We start from the raw sequence: 19,288 nt of genomic DNA, 5'->3' as shown, positions 1-19,288 counted from the left end.
CATGAGAAAGTCCATGTTGAGTTCAATCCATTGAACAAGTTATCTTTTTGCGTGAGGATATCTCTCTACCACTTTCTGTCTCCCGAACTCTCCCTTTTAAAAAAAATCTCCTATTTCCATTCATTGATTGTCATGTTCTGTAGTCATGTAGAGAAGGCCGGGTGGTCCCTTGCATGTAGGGTACTGCTTTCAAAAATGTTGTGTAAGACGACTTGACTTCATGTTTCTTCTCAGTCCAGAAGAGTGAGGGATGCTGGGTCTCAGTAGGACATGGTAGAACTTGAGAGAGGCAAAGTGGTACACTGTGGCTGTGAATTTCTGTAGGGGTGGAGGCCATCAAATGGAGGCCTTCTGGGGAATTAATTATCTTCATCCTCAATTTTGCATTGGAAAATTCATGTAACATCTTTCTCTATTTTAACAACATTCTTTATTTTTCTTTTTCTTTTTCTTTTTTTTTTTTTTGTTACCAGGGATCTGCCTTGAGCTTGCAAGGCAAGTGGCAGCACCACTGAGCTAAATCTCTGACCCTAATTAAAAAACTTTTAAGCACACTGCTGAGTCTTATTGGGTTCCTTCACATTTTTTATGCTTCCACCACCACTTTCTACTTTACAAGACTTAGATCCAGAAACAGTGCCACAATGCTCCCTCTCCAACTCTGGCACTCACCATTCCTCTTCATTCTCTACAGTTTTGGGTTCTGTAAGTAGCTCAGAGAAAGAAAACACTGTATTATTACCATATTCTGTCAGCTTATTTAACACCTACCAGCAGTCCACAAACTTTTTGGCTACTTTATTTAATAAATACATAAATTAATGTCTAGATTCACTTTCAAGTGACATTTCCATCACTTAACATATAAAGTCTGTTATTTTTTTCTTCCCTAATTTTTCTAACTCTCTAATCTTGGTCAAAAATTTCACTTGGCTCAATCTGTGTCTCCATCATCATTTAAGACACTAGAAGACCAATTTTATATTCCAATTTGCTGTGTTTTACCTAACAGCCAATGCAATGCTTCATGCATACTAGAGGAGTAGTTTGCTGAGGTGATTATTATTTTCTCCTCTCCTCATGGGGACTTTTGCTATTGTTTTTTCTTTTGCCACTGACTTGAAAAATGCGTACAATTTTCACTCATTGTTTTAAGATCTGAAATCTAGTGGTGGTAGAGGGCTGGGGGTAATAATTAGATTTTAAAAAGTAGTTAGATTTGAGAAAAGTTTCTCCTCAGTGAGTCCATTTTGGTTCCTATGATCTTACTGCACGAGACCAAGAGGAGCACACACTCACCTGGTAAAGGAGAGAGTCTCTGCAATGATCCTGCAAGGAATTCACTGGAGGGGAAAGAATGAACTCTCCTGTTCAAGAACAATCGTGCTCCACTCACTCACCTTAAAATGGAAAAGGCAGAGGAAGATGAGTAAGAGGCCAGTGGAGGAAAGTCAGCTGGCTCTACTGAGGCAGGTTCTCTTCAGACCCTGAGTTTCATGGAGAGCAAGGTGGGAATGATCAGAATCCAGTCAGGAGAGAGAGTGTTTAGTAGAGGTCTCCTGAGGGTGCCTGGCTTGGCTCCCCTGAGACATGAGCTGGTGCAAGGAGACATTAATTCAGGGCCTGTGTGCAGAGATGAACACTGTACAGGGAATTAAGCTCCTGACTTGTTTGTCTGTAGAACCATCTGGCTCTGAGGAATATGCCTGAGTAAACTGAAGACAAGATTCTGATACAAGAAAATTATCATTCAAAAGGACTGACATAAAGTCTGTGCACGCCTGGTGTTGTTTTCTCTCTTCTTATCAAATATGTGCTTTGGGTGGGCTGATGCCAGTCATAGGGGAATTTTTGTTTAAAGATATGAGAGTTAATTATATATGAGCAGCATGCCTTAAGTGTGAGCATCATTTCTGTAGAAAAATGAGAAGCATTATCTGGTTACATGTTTATTTTCTTGCAATGGGACAAATTTATGGCAGTGTTATGAAATGTTTTACATGATAATGCCATTTTTCTTGGAGTGAGCTTTCTTCACCATAGGAAATGGTTTCAAGCAGCTGTTGCCTGACTCAAGCAATAGCTCCAGGATCTTTGTATCCTAAACAGAGTATTTAGCAGAACATACAGAAGTAACAAGAATGGCAGAAACTTATTCAAAAAAGTATACTGAGAGCCTGAGTGGGCTTATGAGTGAACTCAAGAGTCAAGAGTTTGACTAGAGGAGCCTTGTTTGCTTTAGATTTGTGGTATATTTAGAAATGTTTCCTAGGTCTTTGGGTGGGACTCAGTGATTGTGGATCTAATTAATTGAGAGCTTCCACCTTGACTTTTAGAGCAGGTGTTTTTAACTTTATATGGCCTAGATGAAACCAGTGTGGCTGGCAAAGCCCGTGGGATGTGTGTGTGACATCTACCATGCTATTGATATTATAATGACCATGGGTAATATTATAATTGCCTTGGATTTCTCTGAAGCAGTTAGCATGCATGCTGATAGGGCTCAGGGCAGAGGTCAAGAAGTGTGACAAGGGCAGGAGCAGAATTTTCAGGCTCATTCCAGGATGTTATGGTGATGTGGTGAGAGCAGGGTGCTCTTGTGGCCTCCATGAGGCAGATGGCATCCTGAGTGTCAACAGTCTAAGGCCTGCATGTCTCCCACACTGGCTGCCTGGTGACTCCCATCACTGTGGTCCAGGCTGGCAATGGTGCTATTTATTATGCTCAGAGAACTTCAGAGAAGTTTGTGTTCAAACAGCACCCCCCCAATTGAAATGAGAAAACATGTAAATAAGTCTCAAAACCAGACTTGCAGATCATCTACAGCAACCCCAAAGGGAAATGAGATGGAACACTCTGATACTCAACCACCTGGGCCCACTGAACTGGCAAAAAAAAGGGGACATGGAAAAGATGAAATCAGAAATAATTTCTCTGATAACAGGAGAAACCGTGTCCCTAGTGCAAGACATGATCAATAAATCTAGAGAGGAGCTCAGGAACATGATGGAATCCCAACATAGGAAACAAATGGAATCCATAAAACAGATGCAAATAGATTTCCAGGACATGAAAAACTCCATTGAAAGTCTACACAGCAGAATGAGCCAATGTGAGGACAGAATTTCAGATATAGAAGATAAGATTGCAATTAGTGACCAGGAAAAGAAAAACTCCTTCAAAATTATAAGGGAACATGAGAAATCAATCCAGCAGCTGCTACATGATGCAAAGAAGAATAACATAAGACTGATTGGAGTCAATGAAGAAACAGGAGAGAGTGCAGATGACATAAAAAATCTCTTCACAGAAATAATGGCAGAAAACTTCCTAAGCAGGGGAAAAGAACTTGACATACAGATAAGTGAGGCATATAGGACTCCAAATAGCCTTATATCAAAAAAAAAATCTGCACATAGGCATATAATTGTTGATTCCAGAAACTCAACAGGAGAAAAAAGTTCTACAAGCAGTTAGAGAAAAGAAACAAATCACATACAATGGAAAGCCTGTCAGAATCACAGTAGACTTCTCAAGCAAACCCTCAAGGCAAGAAGAGCTTGGAGTGATATATTCCAAGCACTAAAGAAAAACAGCCTCCAACCCTGATTGATGTACACTGCAAAACTATCTTTCAAAATTGATGGAGAAATAAGATACTTTCATGACAAATAGCACCTTAGAAACTTCATGGATACCAAAGCAGCACTCCAAAAAATTTTAGACAATATCCTAGGAAAAGAGAGTGAGCATCACAGCACCAGGGAACACAACAGAATGAATCCATCGGGTGTGACAAGAAATTAAATGCAAAGGTGGAGAATCCAACAAAAAGAAAAAGTCATGATAATGAGAAGTTAATATGTATCAGTTATAGCCATCAATGTTAATAGTCTCAATTCATCAATCAAAAGAAATAGACTGGCAGAATGGGTCAAGAAGCAAGATGCAATAATATGCTGCATAAAAGAAACACACTTAATTAAAAAGAAACTCATAGACTGAAAGATAAAGGGTGGAAAACAATGCTCCATGAGACAGAAACCTGAAAGAAAGCAGGAGTAGCTAGCCCCTTTGCACATCAAGTGGATTTCAAACCAACACTGATTAAGAGAGATAAAGAAGGACACTACATCCTTGTTAAGGGAACAATCCCAGAGGAAGATATGACAATCATGAATACCTATGCACCAAAAACTAGTGTGCTCAACTATATAAAACAAATACAGCTGGACAAGAAAAGTCATATATGCACTAATACAATAATAGTGGTGACCTCAATACCCTACTGTCACAAATAGATAGATCAACTAGACAAAAAATAAGTAATTAAATATTAGAACTCAATCAAACTCTTGAACAAATGAACTTAGCATATGTTTACAGAGTGTTTCACCCCACAAAATCAGAATACACATTCTTTTCAACTGCACACAGGTCATTCTCCAAAATAGACCATATACTTTCTCATAGAACATGCTAAGGTTAGTGCAAAGGAATCAATGTTATCCCCTGTATGTTATCAGACCATAGTGTGATGAAATTGGAGATCAAGAGCAAAAGAAGCTACAAGAATTTCATAAAGGCATGGAAATTGATCAACACACTTCTGAATAACCAAGGGGTCACAGAGGAAATTAAAGAAGAATTCAGACACTTCCCTCAATTAAATGAAAATGACAATAAAACATATCAGAATCTATGGGACACAATGAAAGCAGTTTTATGAGGGAAATTCATAGCAGTGAATATTCATATTAAGAAAACAGAGCAAGCCACAATTAAACAAACCAATTCTGAACCTCAAGCTTCTAAAAAAACAAAAGCAGGACAAACCCAAATCTCATACAAGGGAGGAAATTGTAAAGATCAGAGAAGAAATCAATGCAATGGAGACTAACAGAATGATAAAAAAAAATCAACAAAGGAAAGAAAAGGCCCAAATCCATGCAATTAGAAATGAAAAGGATAGGGCCAGGAATTTAGCTCAGTGGTTCTGCCACTTGCCTCGCAGGCACAAGGATGCGAGTTCAATCCCCAATACCAAAAAAAAAAAGGAATGAAAAGGGTAAAATTACAATGGACCCAGCAGAAATCCAGAGGATCATCAATACCTACTTCAAGAATTTATACTCCAGTAAGATGGAAGACAGAATAAATGAAAAGATTCCTAGATAAGTATGAATTACCAAAGTTGAATGAAGAAGACCTAAAAATTCTAAACAACCCAATATCAATCAATGAAATTGAAAATGTAATTACAAACTGACCAAGGAAGAAAAGCCCAGGTCCTGATGGCTTCAGTGCTGAATTCTACAATACATTTAGAGAGGAACTACTGCAACTAATCTGTAAACTTCAATGAAATTTAAAGGGAAGCAATACTCTCAAATTCATTCCAGGAAGCAAGCATCACCTTGATCCACAAAGCAGAGAAAGACCTAGCTGAAAATGAGAACTACAGGCCAATCTCAGTAATGAACATAGATGCAAAACTCCTTAATAAGATACTGGCAAATAGAATGCAGAAAATCATCAAGAAGTTCATACACCCTGACCAAGTGGGATCCAACCAAGGGATGCAGGGATGATTCAACATACACAAATCAATAAATGTAATACACTATACCAATTGGGCCAGGGATTTAGCTCAGTGGTTCTGGCACCTGCTTTGCAAGCGCAAGCTCCTGAGTTTGATCCCTGGTACCAAAAAAAAAAAAAAAAATACACTATACCAATAGACCCAAGGACAAAAACCATATGATCATCTTGATGCAGAAAAAGCATTCGATAAATCCCAACATGCATTCGTGATAAAAACCCTACAAAAATTAGTATAGATGGTCTCTACCTCAATCTGATAAAAGCCATCTATGAAAAACCAATAGTGAATATCATACTAAATGTTCAAAAATTGAAATCCTTCACACTAAAATCAGGAACAAGACAAGGAGCTTCATTACCACCACTCCTGTTCAGTATAGTTTTGGAAACAGTAGCCACAGCAATTAGACAAGTGAACAAAATAAAAGGAAGAAAGATAGGAAATGAAGACTTCAAACTGTGATTACTTGTAGATGATATGATATTCTATATAGAAGACCACAAGAACTCCACCAAAAGTCTTCTAGACTTAGTAACCCAATTCAGTAGAGTAGCTGGATACAAGGTCAACACACAAAACAAAATAAATACCTTTTCTCTACATGAACAACAGACTCACTGAAACAGAAATAGGGAAAACAATTCCTTTCACAATTGCATCCAAAAAACTGAAATACCTAGGAATTTACCTAATAAAAGAAATCAAAGACCTCTTTTCTGAAAACTATAGTACTCTGAAAAGAGAGATTGAAGATGATACCAGAAAATGGAAAAGCATTCCCTGCTCCTGGGTAGGAAGGATCAACATAGTGAAAATGGCCATACTGCTAAAACTGCTATACAGTTTCAATGAAATCCCAGTAGAAATCCCAGGAGCATACTTAGACCTTGAGAAAACAATCCAAAAATTCATTTGGAACAAAAAGAGACCCAGAGTAGCAAAAGCAAACCTAGGCAACAGAGACATGGCAAGGGTATCACAACACCCAACTTGAAACTATACTACAAAGCTACTGTGATAAAAACAGCATAGTACTGGCAAAGAAACAGACCTGAGGACCAGTGGAACAGATTAGAAGATGCCTAAACAATTCCAGACACACTCAGCCACCTCGTCTTTGACAAAGGAGCCAAATGCCCTTACTGGAGGAAAGATAGATAGCCTCTTTAATAAATGGTGCTGGAAAAGTTGGGTTTCAAATTGCCAAAGATTAGAATTAGACCTATATCACTCACCATGTTCTCAAATAAAAAAAATGTATTAAAGATCTAAATATTAAAATAGAAATGTTGAACCAGCTAGAACAGAGGTTTGGTAGATCTCTTGAAGACATTGGCATAGGGAAAGATTTTATGAATAGAACCTCAGTTGCCCATGAACTAGCACAATCAACAAGTGGGATGTTTTCTTACTAAAATGTTTTTGCACAGCAAGAGAAACCACCAGCATTGTGAAGACACAATCCATAATGTGGGAAAAATTTTCACCTGCTATTCCTCAGACAAAGGTCTACTATCTAGAATCTATAAAGAACTTAAAAACATCAGACCTCCCAAATTTAAAGACCCAATCCAAAAATTGGCATCAGAAATGAGCAGACATTTCTCACACAAAGAAGCAAAAATGGCAAATAAACATAAGAAAAAATGTTCAACATCACTGGTCATTTGAGAGATGCAAATGAAAACAATGCTGAGATTCCTCTTCACTTTAGAAAGAATGGCTAGCATCATGAAATCAACCAGTAACAAATGCTGGTGGGCATGTGGGGAAAGAGGAACCCTGTTTCACTGCTTGTGGGAGTGTAGACTGGTGCAACCTCTGTGGAAATCACTATGGAAGTACATCAAAGGACTAGGACTAGAAGTCCAATATGACCCAGCTATTCTCCAGCTGGGTATCTTTCCCAAAGAATTAAAAGTGTCCTACCACAGTGATATATGTGCACCCATGTTCATAGCAGCACAATTTTTAATAGCTAAAACTTGGAAGCAGCCCAATTGCCCATCAACTGGAGACTGGATAAAGAAAATGTGGGGTATTTTTTATAAAATGAAGGACTACTCAGCCATAAAAAATGAGAAATTAGAGACATTTTATATCTAAATGGATGCACATTGAAGCAATACTCTTAAGTGAAACAAATAGGACACACATGTATAAATACCAAATAGTTTCTCTATTGTGAGTAACTGAAAGTGTAAATAAGGAATAAAAAGTATAATAGATAGTGTGAAATAGTAAGAAAATGGGCAAAGGGGAAGGGGGAAGTGGGAGCAATAGGGGAAAGGAAAGAAGGGAATGGAATTAATATGAGAAAATGGAAACAAAGCCTTTTTAAATAGAGAGGGATGGAATGGTTGAAGGGAGGGCAGGGGAAGGGGGATAATAAAGAACCAAGAGAGTTTATGTAAAGGTGCAAATTTCCAATGATGAATGTCATTATATTGTATACCTAAAATGTACCAATGAAATAATTTTTTAAAAAAAGAAAAGGAAAACACTCTTTAAAAGGCTGCTGAAGTAGCAGAAAGCTTGGCAGCTCACTCTTCAGACCATGATGTTCAGAGGCCTAAAATTACACAGTTCTCATATAAACCCTAAATGGGACACTGAAAATTCTATTCACAAGTTGAGGATGGGTCATTTGTATGTTGTATTTTAGGAATAGGAGGCTTCCAGCTTAGGACTATTGGTTGTGGCAGGGTTAAAGAGATAATGTAAGAAAGACAGGAGACTCCTGCTCTACCCTAAAATCAACTGTCAGAAGCCTTCTGAATGCACACTAACACTGATACAGGTTTGGTAGAGGGTGCACACTAATAGCCACACATTTTATAATCCAGTTTGCTCTAAATAAGAGAAGGAAGCTATAAAAGCTTGAGACTGGATCTAAAAATCCACTGGCAACCTTGGTGGAGGAGCACTTCAGAGATTATAACAACTGGGACCAGATAGAAGAGTCAAAGAAGAATAAGAGGTTTAAGAAAAAAGTCAAAGATGTTGGCTTCCCTGATTCAAGTCCTATCTCAGGGTTTCTCACAAGGCCTCCCAAAAGTTTCTTCACAAGAATTCATTAGAAACCATTGTTTAACTAATTCAAAGGAAAGTAATTTGAAACAAGAATGCCCAAACCAACTTGGAAGGATCAGACATATTCTCCAGGAAAAGAGACAGGATCTCTGGACAGAGGAAGTCCAGCTATCTCCCAGGCTCCAATGAGAAGACAGCACAATCACTGTGGAGGAGAATTGGATAACTTTTGGTGTGTAAGTAAAGAAAAATATCATTTTTTTTTAACATTAAAACTTTTGTAACAAAAATCTGCCTAGAAATGTTTTCTTTAGCATATGTAATTTATAGCTCTCCACTTTCTATAGCTCTAACTTTGAGCACAATTACCTGAGTTCTAGCAGTCAGTTGAAAAGTTGCACAGAGGCACTTCAAGGTCTTGCTGGGAATGGTTGGCTTTGACTCCACCTAGAACCCTGGGTTTCTTTTTGTTACTATTTTCACTCTGAATGTATATGATGACAGTGAAATTCATTACTCAGAGGAGGCAGTGTCTCCTGGCTCATATTCAGTTTCCCAAGTACTCAGCTGCACTGGCACTGGAATGACCTAAGTGTCTGAGAGCACTGGCTACAACTGCCTACTTGGTGAGAAAAGTTACCTGCTTGTCACTCAGCCAGTCTTTGCAAGTACACACTCCTCACTAGAGTCCAGCTTCCTCTGGTGCAAAAGGACATCAAAGATGACCAGAGGCTGATGCAGCAGTAGGCTATTATTAGAAGCTATGTGCAGTTCAGGATTGCTTTTTTCTGGGTTAAAAATTGGATGCAAAATAAACTTGTTTAAATGAAAAAGCTATAGGGATGCATGAAACATTTTTATTTTGTTGAAATCAAAGTTAATTTGTCCAGTCTCAGTTTCCTGGGGAGCTTCATTTAGGGAAGAAAATGTGTGAGTAAAGAAAGGTGAATATTAAAGGAGAATATTTTTGGCCAAGAAAGAATTTTCAAAGATGGAATTTCCCCAGAATTTTAAAGTAAGTTGCAGATGATTGGCCAAGGGTGAAGCTTATGCAAAGGAACTTGTATACATAATATTGGCTATAACTTGCACTCAAAAGAGCATCATAAATGGTGTTGCCCAGAAGGTTATTAGCTATAGTAATGGACCAGTCTCTGGAGTAGTGTCCCACAATGCTATAATCACAAGACCAGATGGGCTCAGACTGAGGGTTGTTTCAAGATCTCAGTGTTCCCATACGGCACTTGTTTTGATCCATTTCTACAGGGAGTCACTCTCAGATATATCTGTGCTCCTTCACCAGTCTCACGGGATGTTTGTCTTTTAAGAATGGTGTTGGGAGGGCTTTCCATACTCTGATAGTATCCCAGCATGAATTTTGGACTGTTAAGGATTAGTGCTGTAGAGTAAAGAGCTCACTAGATGTTTATATGAGGGTGGCTTTGGGTGTCTGGGGCAGCATTGAGGTAGTAATGTTGGTGTGCATGTGTGCCCCACCTCAGTGCTAAGTGACCCCCTATGTTTTCTGTGTCTCTACTAGGCTTTTCAGTGGGATGTCAGTTGGGAAAATGAGGTGCTCAGGCACATGTAGTATCCTGCTACAGCAAGTGCCAAGGCTTAGTAGATGCACAGAGTAGGAATAGGCTGCAGGCTTCACCCTTAACTGGCCAAGGACCAAAATGATTTGCCATTATCTAGAGCTCAATTCCTGTGTCTGTGCTTAACCAAAGAATTACTTGCTTCCATGAGATCATGCTGTTGGAAAGGAGAGCTCCCTCTCACAACCAATGGAGATTTCTGACTTTCCAATTGGTGAGATTTTATATGGATGGAGCCTCTTACTCCTTTTTGTGTCATGGCCTTGTATGCTTGTGTGTGATCATAAAGTGGAAGTTTACACAATTCAGGAATATAATTTCTCCCATCAGAATAAGGATGAAGAGGGTGTCTTTAATACACAACTCTTTCCATACATTGCTCTTCCAGACAAAAAATCAACGAAGAAACAGCAAAGATGAGTTCCCCTATGGATTAAATACGCTTAACAGACATCTACAGAACATTTCATGACAACTGAAGGGTATGTATTCTTTTTCTTATCAGCAGAAACAAATGTATAGTAGATTGAATTTTAGGGCATGAAATAAGTATTTTTACGAAAATTTGAAAGAACTTATTGGATCTTATCAGAACATAATGGAATTAGAAATCAATTGCAAGGCAGCCTGTGGAAATATACAATCCATTATTTTGTAGAGATTGAAAAATCCAATTCTTTTGTTGCTTTTGGAATTCTTGGAATTGAACTAGGATTATTCATGGTAGGCAAGTGCTCTACCATTGAGCTACATCCTCAGATTTTTTGGCAACAGATTCAATATTTTATTTCATTCATTTTATTTTTTTCTTTGAAAAATTTTATCAGTACATGTTTGCAGTATATAATGTTTACTTTCCTTGTGTGGGGGTACATGTATATAACACATCTTAATTTCCTTTTTCATTCCTTTTCTCTACTGTGTCTCTTCTCTCCCTAGCAATTTTAAGCTTTATTTTGAACCAAGGTCTTCTTAAGTTGTCCTGGTGGCCCCAAACTTGCTATCCTCCTGCCTCAGCTTTCTGAGTAGTTGGGATTACAGATGTGCTCCACCACACCTGGCTTGAATAATACATTTTTGAAAAAAGCAATGAGTCACTGAAGAAACCAGAGAGATATTTAGAAAATTTCTGTAGTCCAAAGAAAATGGAGACATAAATCTTGCAGAACACATGGAACACAGTGAAAGTAGTTGTATGAAGGAAGTATAGCCATCAGTGTTTAAATTAGAAAACAAAGATATAAAATTAGTAAGCTAATGATGTGTCTTAAGGCCTTAACCAAACAAGGGCAAAGCAAACACCAAATCAGTAGAAAGCAAGAAATAATAAAGATTGGAGTAGAACTAAATGACATAGAGACTAAAACAACAACACAAAGAATTAATAAAACAAAGTTCATTCTTTGAAAACATAGAGAAAACTAACAATTAGGAAAACTAACCAAAGGAAAGAAGGAGTCCAAGTAAACTTTGAAGTGAAAAGGTAAATATTGCAATAGACATACAGAAATTAAATGGATCATTAGGAAGCAATTTGAAAAATTATATGCCAATAAATTAGAAATTCTAGAAAATATGAACTGATTCTTAGACACAATGATCTACCAAAAATGAACAAAGGGTCACCAAAAAAGTGAACATATCAAAAACAGGCAATGTGATGAAAGCAGTAATAGTTTCCTAATAGAGAAAATGCCAGGACTAGAGAGATCCTCTCCACTGAATTTTACCAGGTCTTTAAAGGCTAAATACCTATGGTCCTCAAATGATTTCATGGAATAGTAAGGGAAGGGACATTTCAAGACATATTATATGAAGCAAGCAATTGTTTTAATTTGCTATGAAAACCTGACAAGGACACAACAACAACATCAAAAGAAAACTATAGGCCAATATCCTTCATGAACATAGATGGAAAGACCTTTCATAAAATATTTGCAAATAGAATTTGACATATAAAAGGATTATACACCACAATCCAGTTGGCTTCATTCTAGGGATGCAAAGTTTCATCAAAATTCAATAAAAAATGTGATACACCATAAAAATAGGATCATAGCTAATAATCACATTATCATCTCAATAGATATCTCAGTTTTCAGTAAAATTTAATATTCTTAAAATCCTGAATAAAGTAGTTATAGAATGATCATATTTCCACAAAATAAAGACTATAATGACACACCCATTGGGAACATCATAGTGAATGGGGGAAAAACTGAAAATAATTGCTTAAAATTCTGGACATTATAAAGCTGGGAATTCTTACCCCTCTTATTCAATATTGTACTTGAAACTTTACCTTGAGCAATTACACAATAGAAAGAAATGAAAGGGATAAAAACAGGAAATGACAAATTATCTGTTTACAGATGCCATGATTCTATAACTAGAAAAACCTAAGGAGTCCAGTAAAAGTCTCCTAATCATTTCCTCAGAGTAGCAGGAAAAAAATCAGCATAAAATAATTATTAGATTTTTTTCTACATGAATTACAAATTCACTGAGAAAGAAATAAGGAAACCAAGGTCATTCTGAACACACACACACACACACACACAGATAGGCACATACACACACACACACATACAGTAAAATATGCAGGAATAAACTTAGCCAATGAGGTGAAAGATCTATACATTGAAAATTATGAATCATTGAAGAAAGAAATTAATGAAGACACTAGAAGATGGAAAGACCTTTTGTGTGGTTGGATTTGGATATTTAATATCATTAAAATGGCCATACTCTCAAAAGTGATCTACAGTTTCAGTGAAATTCTCTTGGAGGTACCGGTGACATTTTACAAAGAACTAGAACAAAGACTCCTAAAACCCACATTGGGGAGTTCAGATGGAAGACTCTGAGTAGTTGGAGCAATGCTGAACAGGCAGAACAGTGTTGGAGACACCACAACAGCTGACTTCCAATATCCTATAGAGACTTTCTAACAAACAGAGTGTGATTTTCCAATGGATAAAATAGACAAGGAATGAGCCCATGCATCTACAACCATCGATTCTCAGTAAGTAGTTAAAGTATACATTGCAGAACAGACAGCCTCTTTTGATTAATGATAATGGAAAAACATTACAAAGCCAATAGAAGATCAGAACAAGATCCCTATGTTTCACCCTAAGTAAAAGTCAACTCAAAATTAATCAAAGCCCTTAATCTAAGACTGAAAACTGTGAAATAACTGGAAGAAAACATGGTGGAAACATTTCAAGACATTATACAGCCTCGGATTTCCTGAATAGGATTGAATAGTTTGGGAAACAATAGCAAAAATTGATGAATAGGATTTCATGAAATTAAAAGGCTTCTGCACAGCTGAGGAAATAATAAGCAGAGGGAAGTGACAATCTGCAGAGTGGGGAGAATCTTAGCCAGCTGTTAATTGTCAGATGATTAATGTCCAGAAAATATATATATATTTCAGAAGTCTTAACACAAAAAGAACAAATATTTTCACCAATAAATGGGCCAAAGATCTGAACAAACACTTCTCAAAAAAAGAAGTAAAAATGGTCAATAATTATATGAAAAAATGCTCTACATATGTAGTTCCTTGGGAAATGATAACTATCAGTCAACACAACTATCTAGTAGAGACCCCTACAGTGGGTTCCAATCTCCTGCTCAGTGCTAAAATGTGTGGTGAGAAGAAAGACAGAGAGACAGAGTTAAAGAGACAGAGATATGGGGAGCCAGGATGACCAATGCCCATGCAAGCAAGGCAAAACAAGCAAAGGTCTTGAACACCCACAGCTGTTGATATTTATGGGTGACATTGTATAATTAGATTGAGGTAAAGGGGCTATGTGAGAGGATGTGTGCTTGCTATGGACACGTTGCTGATGCAGGCAAGGCTTGTAAAGGGAAACACAAAGTATTCTTGAATTAGGAACAAAATAAACAAAATATTGGTTGCAGTTAATAAATTGACCTTGTCTTTTTAGTAAAGAAGATTTTAACTCTGGGAACAGAATTTGGGTACACATCACTCTGACCTCAGCATGGAGGCTTTGGCCAGACTCACTTCTGAAAAGAAGCCAATTGCCAGGTGAACAATTTATATCCCACACTGCTCACATCCCGCCTTGGGCATAATCAATAGGGTGGTCCCCCGTAACTATTAGCCAGAATACAAAAAATAGTAAATGCTGGTGAGGATGCAGACAAAATGGAACTCTTATACACTGTTGGTGAGAATGTATATTAGTAATTCACTGTGACATAAGTATAGAATTTCCTCAAAAACAAAACAACGTATAAATAGAGCTACCACATCATACAGCTGTACAATTCCTTGTTAAATTACGTGAAGTTATTATTCAGTGTACACTAGAGATACTTGTGTATCAGTTTTTATTGGGGGCACTACTCGTAATATCCAGGTAGGCCATCAAGCTAAATGTCCATGAGTGGATGAATTGATAAAGAAGGTGTAGAATACATGAACAATGCTTTAGTATTATTAGTTCAGTATTATTAGTTTAGTATTATTAGTTATAAAGGGAAAAATCTTGTCATTTGTAGGAAAATTGTTGGAATTGGAGATCATCATGTTTAGCAAAATAAGTCAGATGTCAAAGGCAAGTACCATGATTTTTGTGATACATGGAATACAGAGGCGAAAAGATGACAGGATAGTAGAAGAGGGCAATGGTGCCCAGAGAAGGGCTGAGCAGGACTAAGAGGGGAAATAGAGGAGATAGATGTGATCAAAGCACATTACATGCATGCAGAGAAATGTCACAATGAAACCAGTAGATGTAAACAATTCATATGTGGAAATGATTATGATCAAAGGGAAAGGAAGAAAGAAAGAGAAATGAGCAAATAAAGAAAGAGGAGAAAATACGGTGTTTCCCCAAAACCAAAGATACATGGACCATGCTGCTCACACTGTCTAGGGAGATCAATCTTATGGGAAAGTCTATGGGAAAGACCATGGCTCTTTGAGAGTTCAGATGATGGAAATTTCTAGACCAAAGTATTTATCCAGTCCTCTCTGGTCATCCAGTTGATGTTGAGAGGGGAAACCATTTACCTGGAACTAACAGGTGCTCATTGGAAAAGCAGCCATCCCAGTATAAATGGATGTGTGGCTGTGGTTGAGCAGGAGACAGGCAGATATTGGGCTTTTAAAGACTTCACATTGCCCCAGGATTGCAGGATCCTCTTCCACAATGTCTGCACATTCTTGTTTCCAAGGGTGTAATGAGTGGGTTGAGCAGTGGGGTGATAACAGAGTAGAAGGGCTGGAAATGTTCAGCTGAAGGTTGGAGGTATAAGAACATGCATAGTCCCAAGTACATGGTGACCACCAGCAAGTGGGAACTGCAGATGCTGAGTATCTTGTGCCTTCCTTCAGCTGAAGGTAGTTTCAGTACAGCCCTACCAATAAAGGTGTAAGAGATGACTACCAGCAGGGGAGGCATCATTCCAAATGGGATGGTCATAAAGGTGAGGGTCAGCTCATTAGCAGAGGTCTCCCTACAGGCCAGCTTGATGAACACAGGCACCTCACAGAAGAAGTGGTCCAGGGTGCGGAGCCCACAAAGGGGGAGCTGGAGTGTGAGTGTGGCTTGGAGCAGAGCATTGGCCAGGCCACTGGACCAGGAGGCAGCTGCCATCTGCATGCACACCTAGGGATGCATGATGAGAGTGTAGTGGAAGGGCCAGCAGATGGCCACATAGTGAACAATGGCCATCATAGCTAGCATAGCACATTCCCTGGAGGTTATCCAGCAGAAAAGAAAGACCTGTGTGATGCATCCCCAGGCAGCAATGGTCTTCTCTGGTTCCCACAGGTTGGGCAGTAGCTGTGGCACAGTGGTACAGGTTACATTGAGTAGGCTGTCGGGTGCTGGGTGTAGGGTGGGTCTGTGTTTCTGGCACCCATGTGGCTCATCTTCTCTGGGCTTGGAGCCATGGCACACCTACTCAGAAGCCTTCTGCTGCCTGGGAGCTGTAGTGTGCCAATCTAGAGGTCTCCTCTGGGCTCGGAGCCATGGCACACCTACACAAAAGCTTCCTCTATGCTGGGAGCCACAGCACACCTACCCAGAAGCCTCCTGTTGCCTGCGAGCTGTGGTGTGCTGATCTGGAGGTCTCCTATGGGCTCAGAGCTGTGGCACAACTACCTGGAAGCTTCCTCTATGCTGGGAGTCACAGCACACCTACCCAGAAGCCTCCTGCTGCCTGCGAGCCATGGTATGCTGGTCTGGAGGTCTCCTCTGGGCTTGGAGCCATGACACACTTACCCAGAACCTTCCTCTATTTTGGGAGCCACACCACGCCTACCTGGAAGCCTGCTGCTGCCTGCAAGCCATGGTGTGCTGATCTGGAGGTCTCCTCTGGGCTCGGAGCCATGGCACACCTACCCGGAATCTTCCTCTATGCTGGGAGCTGCAGCACGCCTACCTGGAAGCCCCCTGCTGCCTTTGAGCCATGGTGCACTGGTCTCTAGGTGTAGATAATTTTTTTTATCATAGCTAGTTGGAGTTCAGTATGCCTCACTTATCTGCATGTCAAACTCTTTTGCTCTGTTTGGGAAGATTTTTTTTTTCTTAAACCTTTTATTGGTACATTTTTGATATACAACATGTTTACATTTATCATTGGGTGCTTGTACCTGTACATGATCTATCTTGGTTCTTATATTTTCCCCATTACCTGTGTACCCTTCCCCCACTCCACCCTTCCCTTTTTACAAAATCTTTGTTTCCATTTTTTCCTTTCTCATAATTTTTCCTTTTCTATAATTTTTTCTTTCCCTTCTTACCTTTTCCCTTCCCATCCCTTTTCCCCTACCACTTTGGACCTTTTCTTTCTATTTCAAATTATCAATTATGCACTTTAATCCTTTTAATTCTTATTTACACTTTCAGTTTCTCACACTAGAGAAACTACTCTGTATTTACACATGTCCCATTTATTTCACTTAAGAGTATGTCCACAATATGCACCCATTTAGCTATAAATGTCTCTGGTTTCTCATTCTTTTTTCTCAGTAGTAAGTTTGGGAAGTTTTATGTCATTAATTCTGTGAAGAGGTTTTTTAATGTGATTTTTACTTTCTCCTGCTTTTTCATGAATTCATATCAGTTTTACTTTATTCTTCTTTGCATCATCTAGGAACTTCTGGATTGATTTCTCATGGTTCCTTACTTTTTTTAGCAGTTCTCTCTTTTCATGGTCAGTGACCACCATCCTGTATCCTGTATCTGACATTCTATCTTCAGATCAGCTCAGTCTGCTGTGTATGATTTCAATAGAGTTTTTAATCTCCTGGATATCTGTTTGAATCTGTTTCATGGATTCCATTTCCTTCCTATGGTGGGTATTCATGGCTTCCATCACCTTCCTGAGTGCAAACATTTTTTTATCTGTTTCTATCCTAGAGTCTCTAAACATGTCATTCATTCTGCTCATAATATCTGTAGTTATCTGGGAAATTATTTCTCTTTTGAAGTTTTCTAGAGCCTCATTCATCTGTTTTGTTACTTCCTGTGCTACCAGTTCATGGTGTCCGGCTGTTTGATTATCACTTTTCCACCTTGTTTCTCCCAGGATTTGCCTTTGGTGAGCTGAACCTCTGGGTTTGCACTTTGCTTAAATGTCTTCTTATTTCCATTTTTGTTGGTGGTGTTGTTTTTGTTTAATTCCTGGGTTGATACTTCGATATTACTTATTGTATCCTTGCTGTTTGTATTTAGAACACTTATGGACTGATTGCTTCTCAAAGGTATCTTCCAGATATAGCTGGTTATTGGTTTTCAGTCTCTAATGGCTCTTAGGCCATCTCATTTTCAGTATAACAGGACTACTGATTAGATCAATCACAACACCTTAGCCCAAGTGATACAATCAGCAACAAGAATAGCATTAAGCAAAGGTTAGAAAATGACAACTTATAGTAGTTCTTAATCTATCACCTTTAAACGTGTGTATTCAGTCACAATCAAGGACCAACCCCAAATATGTTTATAGTGAATAAACTCTTCAGTATAACAACTTTACCATTTGGGATGGGGACTTGGAGTTGGGGAGGGAGGGATACATAGGTAGAATAGGGAAAGGTTATAAGCGAGGCCAGATTACACAAGATCACATAAATTCTATGAAAATTTTGATGACAAGAGAAAAAGACAGAATGAAAGAAAGAAGACAAGAGCAGAACAACCCAAAAGCAATAGGGAGGCTTTAAATTGTATTTATTCTCCTATAAAACTAATGACAATTGAGAGGAAGGAAAAGAGAGATGAAAAGAAAATGAATGAAAAAAGAAATCTGAATTAGGACAGGAACAGGAACAAAAGCAAGAGAGATGAAGAACAAGGTGGGAGAGACAGAGAGAAGAGAAAAAAGAAGAAAAAAATAAGAAAAAAATAAATTTGAAAATAGAAGAAAAAATTTAAAAAATTAAAAATAAAAGAAAAAATAGCTTAAAATAAAAAATAAAAATAAAAATAGAAGGCCTCCTTCAGGGTGTGTCTCTGCTGCCACAATAGACAGCATGGTCAGGAGTGTGCAGTTCTAAGTCAATTACAATCAGCAAACCAGAAGCTGTCCCCTGAAATTCAGGCTGATTTCTGGCTTCAAGGCCCAAGTTGAGTTCTCTGACCCCCTTCTGGGTTGAACTCTGCAAGGTTCTACCATAGGTTCCAGCTGACCTTTCAATGAATATAGTCCAGGTTCTAATGGGAGGTGGTGATCCCTCCACCTTACCAACTGAGGTGGTCTGGTGTGCCTTTATTGCAGAGATTTTCTTCACTGTTCCTATGGGCTTCAATTTTCATCAAGGAGCCCCAGAGAGGCACTCTTTCTCTTGTTCACCTCTGCTCTATCTTCTGGAGCTCAGAAAAATGGCCTTTCTGACCCACTTCCCCTCTGTTGTGCCAGGTGCTGGCATAACCCAGTGGCCAGAGGTGAGGGGGCACTGGTGCCAGTGCAGCTGGCTCCTGCACTCCTCTATGCCAAAGGGGCAGTGCCAGAGTTGTCCCACAGTGCTGGGCTCCTCTGTTCCTCCAACAACTCACTT

The 19,288-nt window shown here is 38.7% G+C and overlaps 1 protein-coding gene across 1 annotated transcript; it reads right to left on the bottom strand.

The window, feature by feature from the left end:
• Nucleotides 1-15,395: 15,395 nt before the first annotated feature.
• Nucleotides 15,396-15,878, bottom strand: LOC147822112 (olfactory receptor 2G3-like). Its single transcript, XM_087197561.1, has one exon. The coding sequence runs from the start codon at nucleotides 15,876-15,878 to the stop codon at nucleotides 15,396-15,398; it is 483 nt and encodes a 160-aa protein (XP_087053687.1).
• Nucleotides 15,879-19,288: the final 3,410 nt, after the last annotated feature.

The sequence above is a fragment of the Heterocephalus glaber genome, unplaced genomic scaffold (assembly GCF_053883595.1).
Source record: "Heterocephalus glaber isolate CG9 unplaced genomic scaffold, H.glaber_assembly_v1.0 deba00001673, whole genome shotgun sequence".
Taxonomy (NCBI): domain Eukaryota; kingdom Metazoa; phylum Chordata; class Mammalia; order Rodentia; family Bathyergidae; genus Heterocephalus; species Heterocephalus glaber.
The sequence above is the reverse complement of the archived record's forward strand: the minus strand, read 5'-3'. Positions and strand labels throughout refer to the sequence as shown.